Source organism: Anabas testudineus, chromosome 5 (assembly GCF_900324465.2).
Source record: "Anabas testudineus chromosome 5, fAnaTes1.2, whole genome shotgun sequence".
NCBI classification, from domain to species: Eukaryota; Metazoa; Chordata; class Actinopteri; order Anabantiformes; family Anabantidae; genus Anabas; species Anabas testudineus.
The window spans coordinates 1,989,382-2,007,005 of record NC_046614.1 but is presented as its reverse complement, the minus strand read 5'-3'; the positions used below and the strand labels follow the sequence as shown (position 1 = coordinate 2,007,005).

Sequence of the window (17,624 nt, the reverse complement as noted above, 5' to 3'; positions counted from 1 at the left end):
GATGAATGCTATTCCCAGTGGCTTGAGTTCCAGTACCAAACAAAATGTGGGGTTCAAGAACAGTTGCATTTCAGAGAGATTTAAATGACCTAAAAAACTGAGCAGACCATTTGAAAGCAAATAAAAGGGTTTGGTTAGGGCTACCACATATAAACTGGAGGAAAGTAAAGGATCTGTTCTTCTGTACTCAACCCTCCTCATGGGAATATAAGCCTTCAATGAGCTCCTTCCATCCTCACTATCATTGGCAACATATTGAGTCTTTCCCAGGGTTCTGTTTGGCAAGCCAACGTCTAGAGGCAGTTCACCAACTGTCAGCATTGACCTGCTTATCTGCAAGATTATCAAGTGAGACAAAGGGGAGGAGGTTGCAAAATTGGGACTTGGGATAATATAGCATATGTAAGGTCAGCTAATTTGGCAACAGTATCAGCTAGTGCTTTACATTTGGAAACTCAATTGGTCGTCAGTCAGAAACCCTGTCATCAGAAACAGGAACTGTCGCAAATAAGAGCCACAAAAACCCCATTTCTTCGGTTCCCTTCTCCTCATATCTTTTCCACACACCTCTACATACGCCCTATTTGGGAGGGATTATGATGCAACAAAAATACACAATTAAGAGAAACATGAAGGCAATTAAGGAATTGGGAGGTACCCATAGAAAAAAAAGGCAGGATGTAGACTAGCAAACTCTCAAAGCTGGTTCAGATGTAAGACCAACTTTCCAGCCTCTCTATGCAGCCATGCTTTCAGTAGTAGCACATAGTCAGTGTAATTGTGAATCCAGTGCCAATGGTCATTTTAAAAAAAGAAATATATAAGCACAGCCTTTGTGTTTGTTAACCTGAAGCTGACAAAATTCCAGCTTGACCACTGATGCTGTGTGACCTTGTTCAGTCAAACATTTCAAGAGCAGAACATGACCAGAAGGTCATCTGCATAATGAAGCATTGTAGTATCACCAGGGAGCAGAAGGTCATCAGGTCTTTCTGTACTGCTGTGGTGTGCATCATTAAAGATTCAGAAAAGCCTTGCACTGCTCTATATTCCACATATACTGCTGACCTGTAAGGTTGAACACGAAACATTACTGACTAATTGATTTAAGCTGCATGATCCCTAATTGCATTAATTGCTTTGAGATTCAATTTCCATGTTAAATATTGGCAAAATACTGTAGGTGTGCTGCACAGGCTGGAAGTTGGAATAAAAAAAACGTTTTGAGGTAGACAATCAATAACTGGGATTGGGTTTTATTTCCTTTAAAAATAGCTGCTGTGATGACATGACACAGTAAGCCACTGAGCTCTGTTTGCACAGGGAGCAGGTGAAATTGATTCATTTCTGCATTAGCTTCCCACACTGTCAGAAAATGATGTATAAACTGTGACTGTCTCTTTCAGTCCCTGATTGCAAAATCAAACTCAGTTGGGTCTAGCTCTTTTCTATGATAGAGAAACAACTGTCCTTCAGCCAGGCATCACTGGACCCTTCTCGCTAACAGTCACTTCGACAGTAGTTAATGGTATTGTTAAGCTGTTTTTAACATTCACATAAGATAAAGTGAGCAACACTCTTAAAGTCGTTCCATAACATCTCTATTTGGTTGAGGTCTGGGCTCGGAATTGGCATTCTGTTGTGGACTTGATTTGGTGTTTTAAATAATAATAAATAAATTTATTTATAGAGCACTTTTCTAAACATATGTTACAAAGTGCTTCACAAGACAGACAAGAAACACATGTAGCCCAACAAGATCAACTTGAGCAAGCACTAGGCAAACAGTGGAGAGGAAAAACTCCCCCTGGGGGAAGAAACCTCCAGCAGAACCAGGCTCAAGTTAAACGGCCATCTGCCTCGACCGGATGGGGAGCAGGAAACAGCTATACAAACAAAACAATAATACAAACAACTACCACATCGGTCCTTGGGGAGACCAGTTCCAACGTAAAGACATTGTAATCTAATGGAGAGTCTTCCCAAGGACCGATTTGTTTTAGCTTACAGAAGATCGCAAAAGGCTCGCCGGTAGAGGTATGTTTTAAGGAGAGTTTTAAAAGATGATACTGAGTCAGCTGATCTTATTTCCTCGGGTAAGCTGTTCCAGAGTTTAGGGGCTCTAACTGAAAAGGCTCTGTCACCTCTAGTAGTCATTCTGACATTGGGGACATACAGAAGATTTCTACCAGAGGATCTCAGGCTACGTGCAGGCTCATAAGGCTTTAAAAGCTGGGATAAATAGCTGGGGGAAAGGCCATGCAGAGCTTTAAAAGTTATTAATAAAATCTTAAAATCAATCCTAAAAAATACTGGCAGCCAGTGTAAGGAAGCTAATACAGGAGTGATGTGATCATATTTTCTTTTTCTAGTTAAGAGTCTTGCAGCTGAATTCTGAACAATCTGGAGCCGATTAATAGATTTCTGGCTGAGACAGGTGAACAGACTGTTGCAATAGTCAAGGCGTGAGGAAATAAATGCGTGTAAGATTACTTCAGTGTCATGAAAAGAAAGAATTGAACGTATTTTGGAGATATTTCTAAGATGATAAAAACATGCCTGGACAAGCTTTTTGACATGATGCTCGAAGTTAAGTTTACTATCAAACCAAACACCAAGACTTTTTGCAGTGGGCTTAGAATTAGCTAAGAGAGAATCTGTGCAGGGCAGAATGTGTCTGGCTACACGCTGTGGACTGATGACAACTATTTCTGTTTTGTCAGAATTCAGCTGCAGGAAATTTTGAGCCATCCAGTTTTTTATCTCATTTATACACTCATGTAAGGAACTCAGTCCCCCGTGGTCTGATATCTTAAAGGGACAGTACAGCTGAGTGTCATCAGCATAGCAATGAAAAGAAACACCATGTTTGCGAATAATATGTCCCAAAGGGAGCATATACAAAGAGAACAAGATTGGCCCCAGCACTGAACCTTGTGGGACTCCGTACTTTACAGGAGAAAAAGACGACTTGTAGTTATTAACTGTAACACAAAACGATCTGTTGGACAGGTATGAGGAGAACCAGTCCAGTGCAGTGCCTTCTATTCCAGCCCAGTGCTTTAGCCGGTCTAACAAAATTTGGTGGTCTACTGTATCAAAAGCAGCACTAAGATCGAGGAGGACAAGAATAGAGCACAAACCAGCATCAGAAGCCAACAGAATGTCATTGGTTACCTTCAGTAGGGCGGTCTCTGTGCTGTGGTGTTTGCGAAAACCAGATTGCAATTCGTCAAAGATGTTATAGTTTTCTGCGGCTAGAAATAAGTGTTTAGACACGTACTTTTCTAAAATCTTTGATATGAAGGGTAGTTTGGAGATTGGTCTGTAGTTTTCGGGGGATGAGGGATCTAGACCAGGTTTTTTCAAAAGAGGTTGCACAGATGCAATTTTAAAATAATCTGGCACAATCCCAGTGGACAGAGAAGTATTGAAAATATTCAGGAGAGAGGGAGCAAGTGAATCAATGATCGAGATTAAGAACTTAGTTGGGATGACATCAACTGGGCTGGAAGATGGTTTCATTTTAGAGACAGTTTGTAGTAGCTCAAATACGGACATGGGAGGAAACTGGCTTAAAGTGCATTCTCTAAAAGGGTGTGCAACTATGACTAGTGAGGAGTTGGGGATGACAGAAGCTCTGATTGATTCTATTTTATCATTAAAATAGGTTAAGAACTTCTCACAATCTGCATCACTTTCAGCTGGGATGCTAGGAGGGGTTGGGTTTACTAACTTGTCAACAGTATGAAATAAAAATTTAGGATTATGGCAGTGAGCAGTGATCAGGTCTGAGAAGTATTTAGATCTGGCATTCTTTACCATCGTATTGTAGTGGAGTAATGCTTCTTTCATAGCTTCATAATGCACTTGAAGTCCGGTTTTCTTCCATCTCCGCTCAGCTTTCCTACACTCAGCTTTACAACTACGAATGCTGACATCTATCCAAGGCTGTTTGTTGGTGTCTTTACGAGACACATTTGAAGTTTTTAAGGGAGCAGCAGCCTCTAGCGCAGAGGCACAATTATTGTTGAAAAGGCGGACGATATCATCAACATGTGATGTGCAAGAAATACCCTGCTTCAACACAGAGAAGGTGCTAGTGAATTTAGCTGCTGACTGGCTGTTAAATAGATGGCGTTTAACAGTAGATTTCTGAGGTACAGTGATTGGATGAAGACAAGTATCAAATAGGACACATTTATGATCAGAGATGGAGTCCTTTAACTCAATAGAAATTAGAGTCAAACCTAAAGTGAATATCAAGTCAAGGGTGTGGCCCTGGTTATGGGTCGGACCTTTGACATGTTGAACCAGGTTGAAAGATTCAGTAAGATTGATAAAATCATTTGCTAGAGTATTAGTATTATTGTCAATATGAAGGTTAAAGTCTCCAGCGATAATGACCTTATCATACCTCACAACAATGTCAGCAACAAACTGGGAAAACTCTGACAAAAAGTTACCATTAGCTTTTGGTGGGCGGTAGATGACAGTACAACATACAGGAACAGAGCAGTGGATAAGAAACGACAGAGCTTCAAAGCTGTGAACCTGTTTAAGTGATAGCATTGAGCATTTGAATTGATTTTTAAAGACCACAGCAACACCACCACCCCGACCACTTAATCTAGGGGAGGTGAAATAAATGAAATTAGGGGGACAGAGCTCCTGCAACTGGATAGATTCACCTATCCTCAGCCAGGTTTCATTTAAGAAAAAGAAGTCTAGATTCTGAGAGAGGATAAAGTCGTTTAAGAGAGATGTTTTGTTAGAGAGGGATCTAACATTTAGAAGACCAAGTCTTGTAGTAGGAGAACTAATATTAGTACTAGGGTTGGTCAGAGGCCTAACAAGATTAGAATAGTTTCTTTGTGCTGCTCTGTGACCTGTTTGCTGTCTGCCATTGATGATAACTGGAATAATATTGACACTGATTGGACCTTTGAGGGAGCTGGTGAAATGCCTCACTGATGAGGAGTAACACCTGCTCCCCCCTTGATGATAACCTGTGACAGGTGTGTTGTCCAGAGGTGGTACAGAGTGGACAATACAGCTAGAGGAGAGAGAACTTAGGTTAGTGGGGATCACAGAACAGAGAGGGGAAGTGAGGGGAGCAGATCCCTGAGATGAAGGTAGGAGATGAGGATCTCCAGGTGGTAAAAGGAGGGACCGTCAGTCATGAGGAGTACACTGAATGGCGTGCTCTATATTAGCAGCGAGCATGCGGTTGCCATGACGGCTGGGATGCAAACCATCATTCCTGAAAAATGAGGGTCTATCCCAGAAGAGGTTAAAGTTGTCAATAAATCCTAGATGCTGAGACATGCAGGCAGACTGGAGCCAGGTATGAAGACTAAGGATTCTGCTGAAACGTCCTATACCTCTGCCTAGAGTGGGAATGGGGCCAGAAATAAAGACAGACTTGCCACAGGACTTTAAGAAGCTAAAAAGGGCATTAAAGTCCTTCTTAGTCAGTTCAGAGTGCTGGCGAGTGGTGTCACATGATCCAACGTGGACGATGACCCGGACAATGGAAGACGGAAGTGAGTCTAACAGACTCGGGAGTTTATCCAGAATTACCGGGACTGTGGCACCAGGGAAGCAGTGAGTAGCTGCATTGAAGAACCGGATGTGTCTGGTTATGGAGTCTCCAACAATTAAAGTGGTCGGAGAGAAGAGGGGCTGAGGAGAGCGTTGCGAGCTGGAGCCGTTGAAGTTGTGTCCATATTCAGAGCGCACGCCGTGCACCTGAGACGAGCGCCGAGCTGTAGCCGCGGCTACAGACACGGGAGAGGGGGGGCGATGAGGAGCAGCCGGCTCCACCGACTCAGAGCTCGGGAGTCCTCCGGAGCGTCTGAGCACGGCCTCCTTCAGGATCCTCCGGCGAGCAGACCTTGTCGAAGTCCGTGAGTGTTGCGCCAGCCGAGTGCTGGTGGCGTTCCGGGCCGGGCAGTCGTTACAGTCGGCGGGCGTCGATGCTGGTTGGAGTTCAAGATCCGCGGGAGCCGGGGCCGAAACTCCGTCAGCTGGGTGGTTCGGGGCGTCGGAGGTCAAGGCCGCGTAGCGGTTGGAAATGTTTATCTGGAGACTTGAAGGCTCCTGGTCCCGGTTCCTCTTCTTCCCAAGCGTCACAACTTCGGCCCACGACGGCTGATGGTTCGGAGTCGAGCAGAGGGAAGGTCGCGGACAGCTGGAGGGATCCCACGGAGCCGTATCCTGGAGGGCCGTGGTGAGTGAGAAAATCCGCTTGGACTGCTCCGAGGCCACATCGACGACGCTGGTCAACAAGGACTCCTTCTGTCGAAGTTCATCAGACAGGTGACGGATGTCTTCCTTCAGGTCAGCGATCTTCTTGTAGGCTCTCAGAAGCAGCACGTTGTCCTCTCTGGGCGAAGTTGGTGCTGGAACAGCGGCCGCCATGTTGAGCTCAGACAAGAGAAATGTTTGTTAGTTGTGAAATAACCACAAAAATGTGTAAAATAACCAGTTAGAAAACACCGTTTAAAAGTAGATCGAGTTTATATGGAGATATGAGAAAGTGAGAAATACAACGAGAGTAGTACAAAGAGATTAACAAAGTTTAGAGCAGAGGAGTTACGAACCCAAGTTTCGCGTGCGTCCGATCAGTACAATTCCAAGATGGCGGTCATTGGGTCATTGTCCTGTAGTATCACCCAGCTTCTACAGAGTTTCAGCTGATGTACAGACATTCTCACATTATCCTGAAGAATGTTTTGATTCACTTGGGAGTTCATCCCAATTCATCAGCAAAGCAGCCCACAAAACATTTTGCCAATACTGCTATGGAGATAAAAAAAAAAAAAAGATCAGTGATTAATTAATTATATTCATCTCACACAGCAGTCACACTTTGATCAGGACATCAAAGACACTGTACACTATCATCTAGCAGAGATTCCATCCAGTAGCTGCACTGGTTCACTGTTCTTTAAAAGCTTTGAATGTACATTCCTTTCCACGTATTGATAGTTTTGACAAGGATTTCCTGCTCTGCACACAGTCAGGAGGCTGATAAGGATGGTTTTCTCTTCTGAACACAAAAAATTTAATTTCTATACAACTAAACTGAATTCCCAAATCTATTTTTGTGTTGAACATATTTGTAACCAGATTATTTTCTATCAACATAATGGGGATATATTTACTATTCCCGTAAATGTCTAGATTTTTTTTCCAAAATATTTATGTTTGCAGTACAGCAGTGTTATTGAAGATTTTTCTGATGGCTTCAGGCACTGACGGCACTGGTTTAAGGTCAGGGAAAGATTGTGGGCCGGGTTTATTGAGAAAAGTGTAAAAAAGAAAAAAAAGTTTTTATTAAACAATAGGTTGGGATTTTCCATGGTTTTCTGCGTTAATTTGTAATAAAATGTGATCTGATCTTTATCCGAGTCAAAAGTGTAAATATTATGTATACGTTATTATTTTAGGCAAATTCCTTCTTCTTCCTGCAAAACTGCTTTAGCTGTGTCATACTCTTTAGATGTCTTGTGTATAGCTTTCTTAAAGTTGTTCCATAGCATCTCCATTGGGTATGGGCTCTGACTCGGCCACTCCAAAATGATTTTGTCTTTCTCTATTCATTGTGTTGTGGACTTGCTTTTGTGTTTTGGGTCATTGTCTTGTAGCATCACCCAGCTTCTACAAAGTTTCAGCTGACATACATTCTCACATTACACTATAGAATTCCATCCATCCATCCATTTTCTTCCGCTTATCCGGGGCCGGGTCGCGGGGGGAGCAGCTTTAGCAGAGATGCCCAGACTTCCCTCTCCCTAGACACCTCCTCCAGCTCTTCCGGGGGGACACCGAGGCGTTCCCAGGCCAGCCGAGAGACATAGTCCCTCCAACGTGTCCTGGGTCTTCCCCGGGGCCTCCTCCCGGTGGGACAGGACCGGAAAACCTCCCCTACGAGGCGTCCCGGGGGCATCCGAAACAGATGCCCAAGCCACCTCAACTGGCCCCTCTCGATGCAGAGGAGCAGCGGCTCTACTCCGAGCTCCTCCCGGGTGACTGAGCTCCTCACCCTATCTCTAAGGGTGCGCCCAGCCACTCTGCGGAGGAAACTCATTTCGGCCGCTTGTATCCGCGACCTTGTCCTTTCGGTCATGACCCAAAGCTCATGACCATAGGTGAGGGTAGGGACGTAGACTGACCGGTAAATCGAGAGCTTTGCCTTTCGGCTCAGCTCCTTTTTCACCACGACGGACCGGTACACCGACCGCATTACTGCTGCCGATGCACCAATCCGTCTGTCAATCTCACGCTCCCTATTTCCCTCACTCGTGAACAAGACCCCAAGATACTTAAACTCCTCCACTTGAGGGAGGATCTCCCCCCCAACCTGGAGGGTGCAAGCCACACTATAGAATTGTTTGATACATTTGAGAATTCATCTTCCCCTCAATTACTGCAAGCTGGTCAGGCCCTGATGCAGCAAAGTAGGCACAAATCATGGTGTTTCCTCGACCATACTTTATGACTGGGATGATTTCATCATAGTATATCACATTGTATTTGACTGGTGATTAGAAAAAAAATGATAGACAAACATGTTAAAGGTAAAGGCTTTAAGACCATCTCCAAGCAGCTGGTTCCTGTGAGAACAGTTTCATACTCACTCAGAAGTTTAAGGTCCACAGGACTGTAGCTGACCTCCCTGAACAGAGGATCACACCATCAGTCACTGTTTGAGCCAAATTGGACTTAGTGAAAGACAACTGAGAAAGAAAAAAAAAAATCCTAAAAAATAAATTAGATAATGCATATTGACAAGCCACAATGATTATGGAAGAATGTCCTTTGGACAGATGAGACAAAACTGAAACGTTTTGGCAAGTCCCATCAGCTCTATGTTTACAGATGCAAAAATGAAGCATACAAAGAAAACAACACTGTACCTGCTGTGAAACATGGAGGAGGCTCTGTTATGTTCAGGGGCTGCTTTGCTCCATCTGGCACAGGGTGTCTTAAATCTGTGCACGGTACAATGAAATCTCAAGACTATCAAGGCATTCTGTAGCAAAACATGCTGCCCTGCTTCAGAAAGCTTGGTCTTTGTCACAGGTTATGGTCCTTCAACAGGACAATAACCCAAAACCTAATAATGGCTAAGAACTAATCTTTGGACTATTCTGAAGTGGACTTCTATGGGTCCTGATCTAAGTCATATTGAACATACGTGGAAAGAGCTGAAACATGCAATCTGGAGAAGGCACCCTTCAATCATTCAATCATTTTTGTCCAGGCCAGTTCCATTAATTTGCTTTTTAAAACCTTTTTTTCATCCACAATTCAAAAATATTGTCTGATTTTCACGAGTTCATTTTTAGTACATTTTTATTTATTATTTCTTGTGTCAGTTTCAAGTTATTTCAGTGACCTTTGTGGCTTTTTTTTCTTTAAGGGAAGGGTTCCGACAATTTCGAACACACATCTGTAGATTAAGATCAGATCATATTTTATGACAAATAAATGCAGGAAACCATGAAATTCCAAAAGGTTCACATACTTTTTCTTTTGCTTTCAATTGGGTAGCTGTGGTTAAGGTGAAAGTGGTTTGATCCCTGTTTCTTCATGTAGCCAGAGTGTCAACAATTGAACAGTGGCAAAGGCCTTGTATGTCAGTTCCGTGTGTAAATGGATAAATGAGAAGCAGCACTGTGCACAGTCCCTTGACTACTGAGAAGGTAGAAAAGTGTTATATACACTGTGGAAATTTCCCCGTTGAAAATGAAGAAGCTTTAGTGAAGACCACAGGATCTCGGGCCTTGCTGTATTTCTTCAGTTTCACTTCAAAATAATCTGTGTATACTAACACAGGAAGCCTAAGCCACTACTCACCACAACCCCTATTTAATATGATTCTTACATGTACAGTATCGGCTTTTTCTTCAGGCTTCATACCAGCATCTACAAAATACTGTTCATTTCAGTCCATGTGCTGCAGGTTGATGTAGTAAGTTTGTTGAACAGACATGTGTTCCTTGTTTAACCTTGTGTTTGACACACACATTTGTGATGTTAGTCAGTTTCAAACCATCTTGTCAGTGCTGGCAATTGGAGGAACAGAAAAAAAAGTGTAAAAGAAGGAAGCCAACATGTCAGTGCTGTTGCTTATACTTAAATATACTTGCTATGCAACTATCTAATTTGTGAGGTTGATGTTGTCTATCTATAGTTATAAAATGTTACTGTAAACACTAATAAGATTTTACCATAAATATCTATATGTTATATCTAAGACTGTGGCTCTGGAAGATCTTTGCCGAGTCTAAGAATTCCTCCCTACATATTTTTAGGAGCTGCTGTACAAACTTGGGGGATTTACCTCAGGGTCTGCGTCATGGGGAAAGTATCTATTGTTCTGTCACACAACCCAAACAAATTCTTGACTTTTGTTTTGGATTCTAGTTGATTTATTGTTTAAAGCTTTTAGGTTGGGTGACTTTCATTTAAGTATCCAATTCATTTCTTTCTGTCATTTTTATTACTGCACGTTATTTATTGTAAATACCCACACAAGAAGAAAGCCAATGTTCAAGTAACACTGTCCCTCCACAGGAGGCATTAGGGAAACATATTACAGTCAGTGCAGACAGCTGGGCTGGTGAAAATACCGGAGTTTTTAAAACGTACATGAGACTGTTTTAAATATTTCATAACAAATAATAAATACTCCACTGTGATGCACACATGCACTACTGTCTCTACACTTCTGCACCCTGACAGCTGGATTTGTAGTCATTGCAGGTCCCACAGTAGGTACCTGTGGTGAAAGTTTTGAATTATAGTTGGACATAAGACTTGATGATGATATCACCTCTGCAATGCAATGTATTATATAATGCTTTTTATTTCCCACACTAACAGTGTTTACATTATTTCATTTCCTGTGTGATGCAGATTGGCACTGAGCTACAAATATTCATTTATATAACCAGACAAACCAGAGGGAACGAGTGATGACTACAGTTACATAGAAAGGATCTTGTGTTCCTGAAGTGTCAGAGAAGGACATTGTGATGTTATTTCAGTTTTGAGCCACCTTTTGCTGTTTGGTGATTAAAGAACCTGTTTGAAGACAGTGATTGTTTTTTCCAGTCACCATTAATCAGCAGAAGTGACTCATCTCTTTTATTTTAAGCAACCTGTTGGCATTGCCTTCACCATCTGACAGTCCTGACCAGCCTGCCATTCAGAGGCCCCTAACTGCTGCTTCATTGTAGCTGGTGTGTGCGTGTGTGTATCCCCCCAAACCATGAACCACTGTGGCTCTTTTTTCACCTTCTGTGGCATGCCTATGAAATGTAGGAGGCCTGTCTAGAACAGGCAAACTCCAGACAGAAGAGGCTCCAGGTTTAGGACCAGGACCATCTTGGTGTGAAGAGTTGCACCACTGTGCTGACGCATAGCTCAAGTTCTCTCTCTTAAAAAAGTCATTCAAAAAGAATAAAAGAAGAGAGGGCTTTTATCTGTTTAGAGTTGTGTGTGTGTTTGTGTGTGTGTGTGTGTGTGTGGGAGTGGGGACCCACATCAGGCAGAGGAAGATGTGGCAGGAGGAAAACAATGGTGGGAAAAAGCTCCTGCTGAGGCTTAACACTCTTTCACACTTGTCTCTTTCTCTTACTACACACACAAAGTCACAAAGTCTTACCGTACTTTGACTTCCAGCTTTAAGTTATACTCTATTGATTTCCTCCTTCCTCTTGTGCTTCTACTGCAGCTTTAACGCCACTGAGCTTTCAGTAGGAGTGTTACAGAAATGTGAATATCACCCTCTGACAAGTGACAATAGATGTGTGCATGTGTGTGAATGTGTGTGTGTGTGTGTGTGTGTGTGTGTGTGTGTGTGTGTGTTTGTGTGCGCGCATCTATTTGCAATGCTGCATTTATTAAAACTGTCCATGTAAAAGTCTTTCATTAACAGAGAGACTGCTGCCTGCTGATGTCCATATATCACTGTTAGCTGTCTTTGTCAAAGGGGAGGGGCAGGAGAGATCGATTAAAAGCAAAACCATACTGAACGCTGTAGGAATGACTTCAGGTGAAGGTAGTTGAGACTTACCTGCCTTCATGCACCTCAGGTTACGTGACTGTGGTCACAACAATAGCAGCAGAGTGGAGAGTTGACTGAGTGAAACAGCAGTTTAAAGACAGGAAATATTCTGTGTGTGTGCATTATTATCATCTGTGTTTCCCTTTTGCTAAACATATGGGATTTGTTGGGATTTGTTGGGCTTGTCTATGTGTCACGGATGTTTACAGTCACATCCTTGAATCAGAGCCATTTTAATCTCAGAGCAGCATCGGGCTGCTCGCAGAAGCACAGGTTGAAGTGGATGGAACGAATCGTGGTGACGTCTTGTGGGTTGGAGTGTGACTCGCAGCCATGGGGAATTATCATGCGGATTAGATGTGTTTTTCAACTTCTTTTTGTGTTTTCACTTGACTTGAAAACTTTTAATTATGTAGCTTTTCAGTTAGTGTGTAATCCCCTCACATACACAACTCAATATATTCCAGACCATGAACCCTTGACAGACATAGTCTAATGTGGTCCTGGCTGCCTGGAAGGATTTCGATCAAAGAAAGCTATATTAAAGAGCATCAGTATGGTTTACCAGCATTCAGGTGTCTCAGGTGTTTGTTGAAGAGGACATCAGCACATACAATACGTGGATGAAAATGAAGGGGGCTACTATGGCCACAGTGCTGAGGCACTTTGAGAGGGAAATAAGTGGTTTGGGTGAATCTAAATGGGAACATTGGAGCACTTGCAGTCACAGTTTGTGACGACCAATAGCTTCAGTACTAACGTGAGCTTTAGCTAACACTGAGTGCTTGAGACAGTGTCATACACAGATACAGGGAACTGAACGGATCATTTGGAAACTTAAGATTGTGGTTGTTGTTCACACACAGGATGATGTGTGAGCTTAGTGTTTTTGCTCACATTAGAACATTTAACGTGTGGACGTCTTCTCACCCTCATTCACATAACCCAATATGAACTTGTGTATTGTTTCTACTGTTCACTTTGTACAACTGAGCCCTGTTTCAAAATCTGCTTTATGTTTTGTCACACCTTAGAGACAATTTAATTTAGAAGAAAAACCCATTTGTCAATTTAACACAAGAGAAATTAAAAGAAATTAGGAGGCAGGATTAGACAGGAGATTGGTGAGAATCCCGAATCTAGGTTCAGTATGTCACAACAGGTTTGATGAATCACCAGGATTTGGGACGTGCTGCTATCAAAATCAAAATGGGCGACTGTGAATGAATAAATATTCTTATTTTCTCATTTTAAACTGTTCTCTATGTTCTATTGTGAAAAAATATTATATGGATTTTGTTTTTTATGTAGATTTTGCACAGCACCTCTTTTGGAATTTTATGTTTCAAAAATCTTCCAAATGACATACAACATTTAAAACCCTCTACTATTGTCCACTGACATAAGTCTCTGACATTGTTATAGAGCCAGGGTGTTGGTCACAGGCGCTTGTTCAATCCAATTAGCACATGACAGATGACACACTTTCATATGAAGGGCACCATAGGCCTTCACCCTCAGTCAGTGCAGCTCCTTTGGACTGTATTACAGTATTTATGGTGCTTCTAGCAGGATGTACTACAAGATAAACTACTATTAAATTTGCATGCTGATCAAACGAGGGATTGTACTGTATAATTGAACTGTGCTTGCCATGTATATATTTATCTAAATCACATAGTAGCCATGTCTCTGCCTGTCGTTGACTTTAAAATGCAGCTGATGAAAAGGCTAATAATACTAATAATGCTGATAATGAGTTATGCCTTTGTGACATCTGAGAACTTGAATATACACATCTGTAGTTAGAATAGAAAAGCAGAAGAACTGGACTCAAAGAGGCAAAGAGACCACAGGTACATGGAGTCTGCTGAGCATTGTAGTCCTTTCGCCTGAAGGAGATTCCCCCAGTGGAGAGGGAAGGAACTGATTCCTGGCAAATAGAAAGAAGAACAGAGCAGCAGGTAGGTGTGCATTGAGTTAGTGGATGTGTGGAGCAAATGCTCTCAGCTGAGTAGAGTTGAGGTTGTGGTCCAGTTCTCCAGTGAGGAGAAGATGGTGGCGCAAGGGGGGCTGGGATGAAGAGCAGATCAAGATAGCAAACCTTAAGAAAGCAGAAAGTCACGAGTTAAATTATAAAAGCATCAGAAACATTAAAGCCTCGCACCAGTCAGTTAATTACCTGTCAGTTGAACCACAGCTACCGTGCAACATGTTTTTTGCACAAACACAGGTTCAGCTAAAAATATCTCTGCATTGTGAGTGTCTTTTCTAGTCCTCCACTGTTCCTCAGCTCCCCACTGTCTCTCTGTGTTTCCCTCCCTCTCAGTGGAATCCCCGGGAAGAAGTGTGGAACCATCATCTTCACAGCTGAGGAGCTTAGTAACTGCAGGGTTAGTATCACATCATATCAGGCTTACACACACACACACACACACACACACACACACACACACACACACACACACACACACACACACCCACACACACACACACACGCACACACACACACGCACACACACACACACACACACGCACACACACACACACACACACACACACCCCCCCCACACACACACACACACACACACACACACACACACACACACGGTGTGTCATAAACAGTCATAGACGGGGTCAAAACGTTAAGCATTCCAGTCTGAATTTAGTCATTCAGTCACGTTCAGTGTTTCCGTTTCTAATTTTGCAGGCTGAATTTAAATCACTGCACAGGTTCAACAATAATTTTTCCATCTGCATCAAATGGAGGGAAAGTAAATTTGCACCTTTCCCTCAAAGTGATGATGAGAATCACTCGTGAATTATTTAACCAGCCTCATAGTTCCATTTTCTTCTTTTCTTGCCATGGTGGGTAAATAATTAAACATACAGTGAGAAGCTTGTGCAGTACACACATGAAACAATGTGAGGTTTCATAGTATGTTTCTGCATTTCTGCATGCAAACACATGCAATGTTGGTAATGAAGTGAATATTAAAGAAGCTGTTTGCTCACTGCAGACTTGGAGTCAGTACCAAAAGATGTAAAAATGAACTGTTGTCATTGTCCCAGGATATTGCCACCATGCAGTTCTGTGCCAACAAGCTGGACAAAAAAGATTTCTTTGGAAAATCAGACCCTTTCCTTGTCTTCTACCGGAGTAACGAGGACGGGACGTAAGTGTGCATTTCTATTAGGAGTGCTTTTTAGGTTGGTCTAAAAGGTGACTGTGAAAAATAGTCTCCTGCCCCCCCATACCCCCCTCCCTCCCATTAGGACCTGCACATTACAAACATGTGGTAGTGTTGCATGTTTTTGTGGTTGTTTCATTTCTTTCAGTAGTCGTTTTGTGTCTTTGCAGTCAGTTTGTCTCTGTAGTAAAGTTGAGTCTCTGTCATTTTGTGATCACGTTGAGTCATTTTGTGTCATTTAGATCACAGTTTGTGTCTTGGTGTAGTTTTCTGTTCTGGTTGTTTCGTGTCTTTGTCATCTGTTGACATCACGTTGTCTCTCTTTCAAATCTTTTTGTGTCTCTTTGTGTGTTCTTGATGTTTAGGAAGGTTGTGCGACTTATTAGATTATGGTAACATATTCATATTAACGCTCATTTAAGAGGCTCTGGCCCTTTCGCCTGACCCCTTGACCTCTGGGGCCCGGGTATGTGCGTAGTAGGCCCCTCCAATAATCCATCTGGGATTTTTTTCAGTTGAGGCTAATGTGCTGCTCCTCTGACACTGCTCATCCCTTGTTAATGACAGCAACTTCAGATCTGCCAGCAGATGTCTCTGTTGGATCCAGTCCCATGAGGAGCCTGAAAGCCTCTTGCCTGTCAGTTGGAAACAGGGCTAATAGATTTTTACTTACTGTAGCCAGTATTTCTGACACAAGCACACTTGTGAGCCCTCGCTCTTTCTTCTGTCTCATGCTGAACATTTTCTTCAATTGATTTTCAGAATGTTTGAGGCTTATTAGGAAAACCCACCCAGACAGATGTCTTTGACCTAGACTGCATTTCTATATTACTGTGAAAGTGATTATCAAAGTGCTAAGGAATCATTTGAGAGATATCCAAATATCCTCCATCAACTGTAATTGTTTTCACCCAAAGTGTCTTCACCGTATTGCCGTGTTGCCTTTTTGTGTTTCTAGGTTCACCATCTGCCACAAGACTGAGGTGATCAAAAACAATCTGAACCCTGTTTGGCAGCCGTTTACCATCCCTGTTCGAGCACTTTGTAATGGAGACTACGACAGGTGAGGGGACTGCACAGCATGGAGTCAGTCGGAATTATTTACACAGCCCAAAATCCCAATTTAGCCTCCAGAAGTTTTACGCTTTGGAGGGCATCAAATAGTAGTGAAAATAATGGGAAGTTGGAGCAGACTGGTAACCCAACGTTTAGTGAGCACGCCACGTAACTGCAGTGTCCCAGATTGGGGACATTTGTTGCATGTCATTCCCTCTCTCTGTCCCTGTGCTTCCTGTCTGACTCTCTATTGTCAAACTATCAAATAAAGACTCAACTATTTAAAAAAGAAAGAAAACAATGGAAAGTTACAGACTGAACCTCGGATGAAGGTTCGATTTAACCACAGCGGTCTTAAAGGTAGTGGGCAAAGTGCTAGGTAAAAGATCAATATTCAGAACTGTTTGTCCACACAGTGACTAGAGATCTGGAACAAATGAGACTATCTGAATTCAACATGTCACACACATCAACCAGCTCTTTAGCATCTTTTTGCATCTATTTTCTCTAAAATAATGAGTGGTAAACAGCTAAGACACAGATGTTTTTAAATCAGGTTGAGACAACACCAAATATAAAAAGGTCAAACGCTGTGCTTGTTGATAGTGACATCATGAGAAATATGTTTCTTTAGCAGTGAACAAATCATGCTGGTAATTCAATTCACTCTCATGTCATGAGTGGTATCGGGAGCTGCCTGTTTTGCGTGATGTTGATTGTATTCCAGCCCCTCCAGGGCTGCTCAAGAGCAAACTGGGGTAAAGATCTCTTTGACTGTACAGTTTTCATGGTAAGACATGCAACAAAAATCAGGAAACCAGATAGAGCCCTAAAGTGGACAGTGGAACTAACAGGACCTGTCACTGCAGGTGAATGATGAGTGTGAGAGCAGAAAGCGCTGTGATGGGTTGAGAGTCAAGTCAGTGCTTTCTTCAGTGTTTGGTGCATCACCTCATATCACTACAAAAAGGAAATAAGAAATAGCTCACTTTAGCAGTAGGTGGCACTAGTCTGCAGTCCTCTTTCAAAAAGTGAAAGCAGAAGAAGATATTGTCACAAATTAAGGGGGGGGACGAGGCAGGAATGAACTTAACAGGATTTATTAGCAAGACTTACAAAAAAACAGGGAAACTAAGGGTGGTGTCAACAGACACTGCAAAAACACGAGGACAAAGTAACAACGTAAAACCATCAGAGAGACTGGGAACAAAGTAACAAAACAAGACTCCAAAGTATCAAAGAAAACCCACTGCACGATGGCAGGAAAACACTCACTGAAACAGGGTAACAAAGTC

At 42.4% G+C, this 17,624-nt stretch overlaps 1 protein-coding gene across 1 annotated transcript in view; it reads left to right on the top strand.

Annotated features, from left to right (window-relative positions):
* LOC113151735 (copine-9) overlaps window positions 1–17,624 on the top strand; it is a 66,293-nt gene that overhangs the window by 24,643 nt on the left and 24,026 nt on the right. The window contains exons 2-4 of the mRNA XM_026344641.1: window positions 14,412–14,475; window positions 15,155–15,258; window positions 16,232–16,336. Coding sequence (XP_026200426.1) covers window positions 14,412–14,475; window positions 15,155–15,258; window positions 16,232–16,336 — 273 coding nt within the window. The remainder of the gene's footprint in view (window positions 1–14,411; window positions 14,476–15,154; window positions 15,259–16,231; window positions 16,337–17,624) is intronic.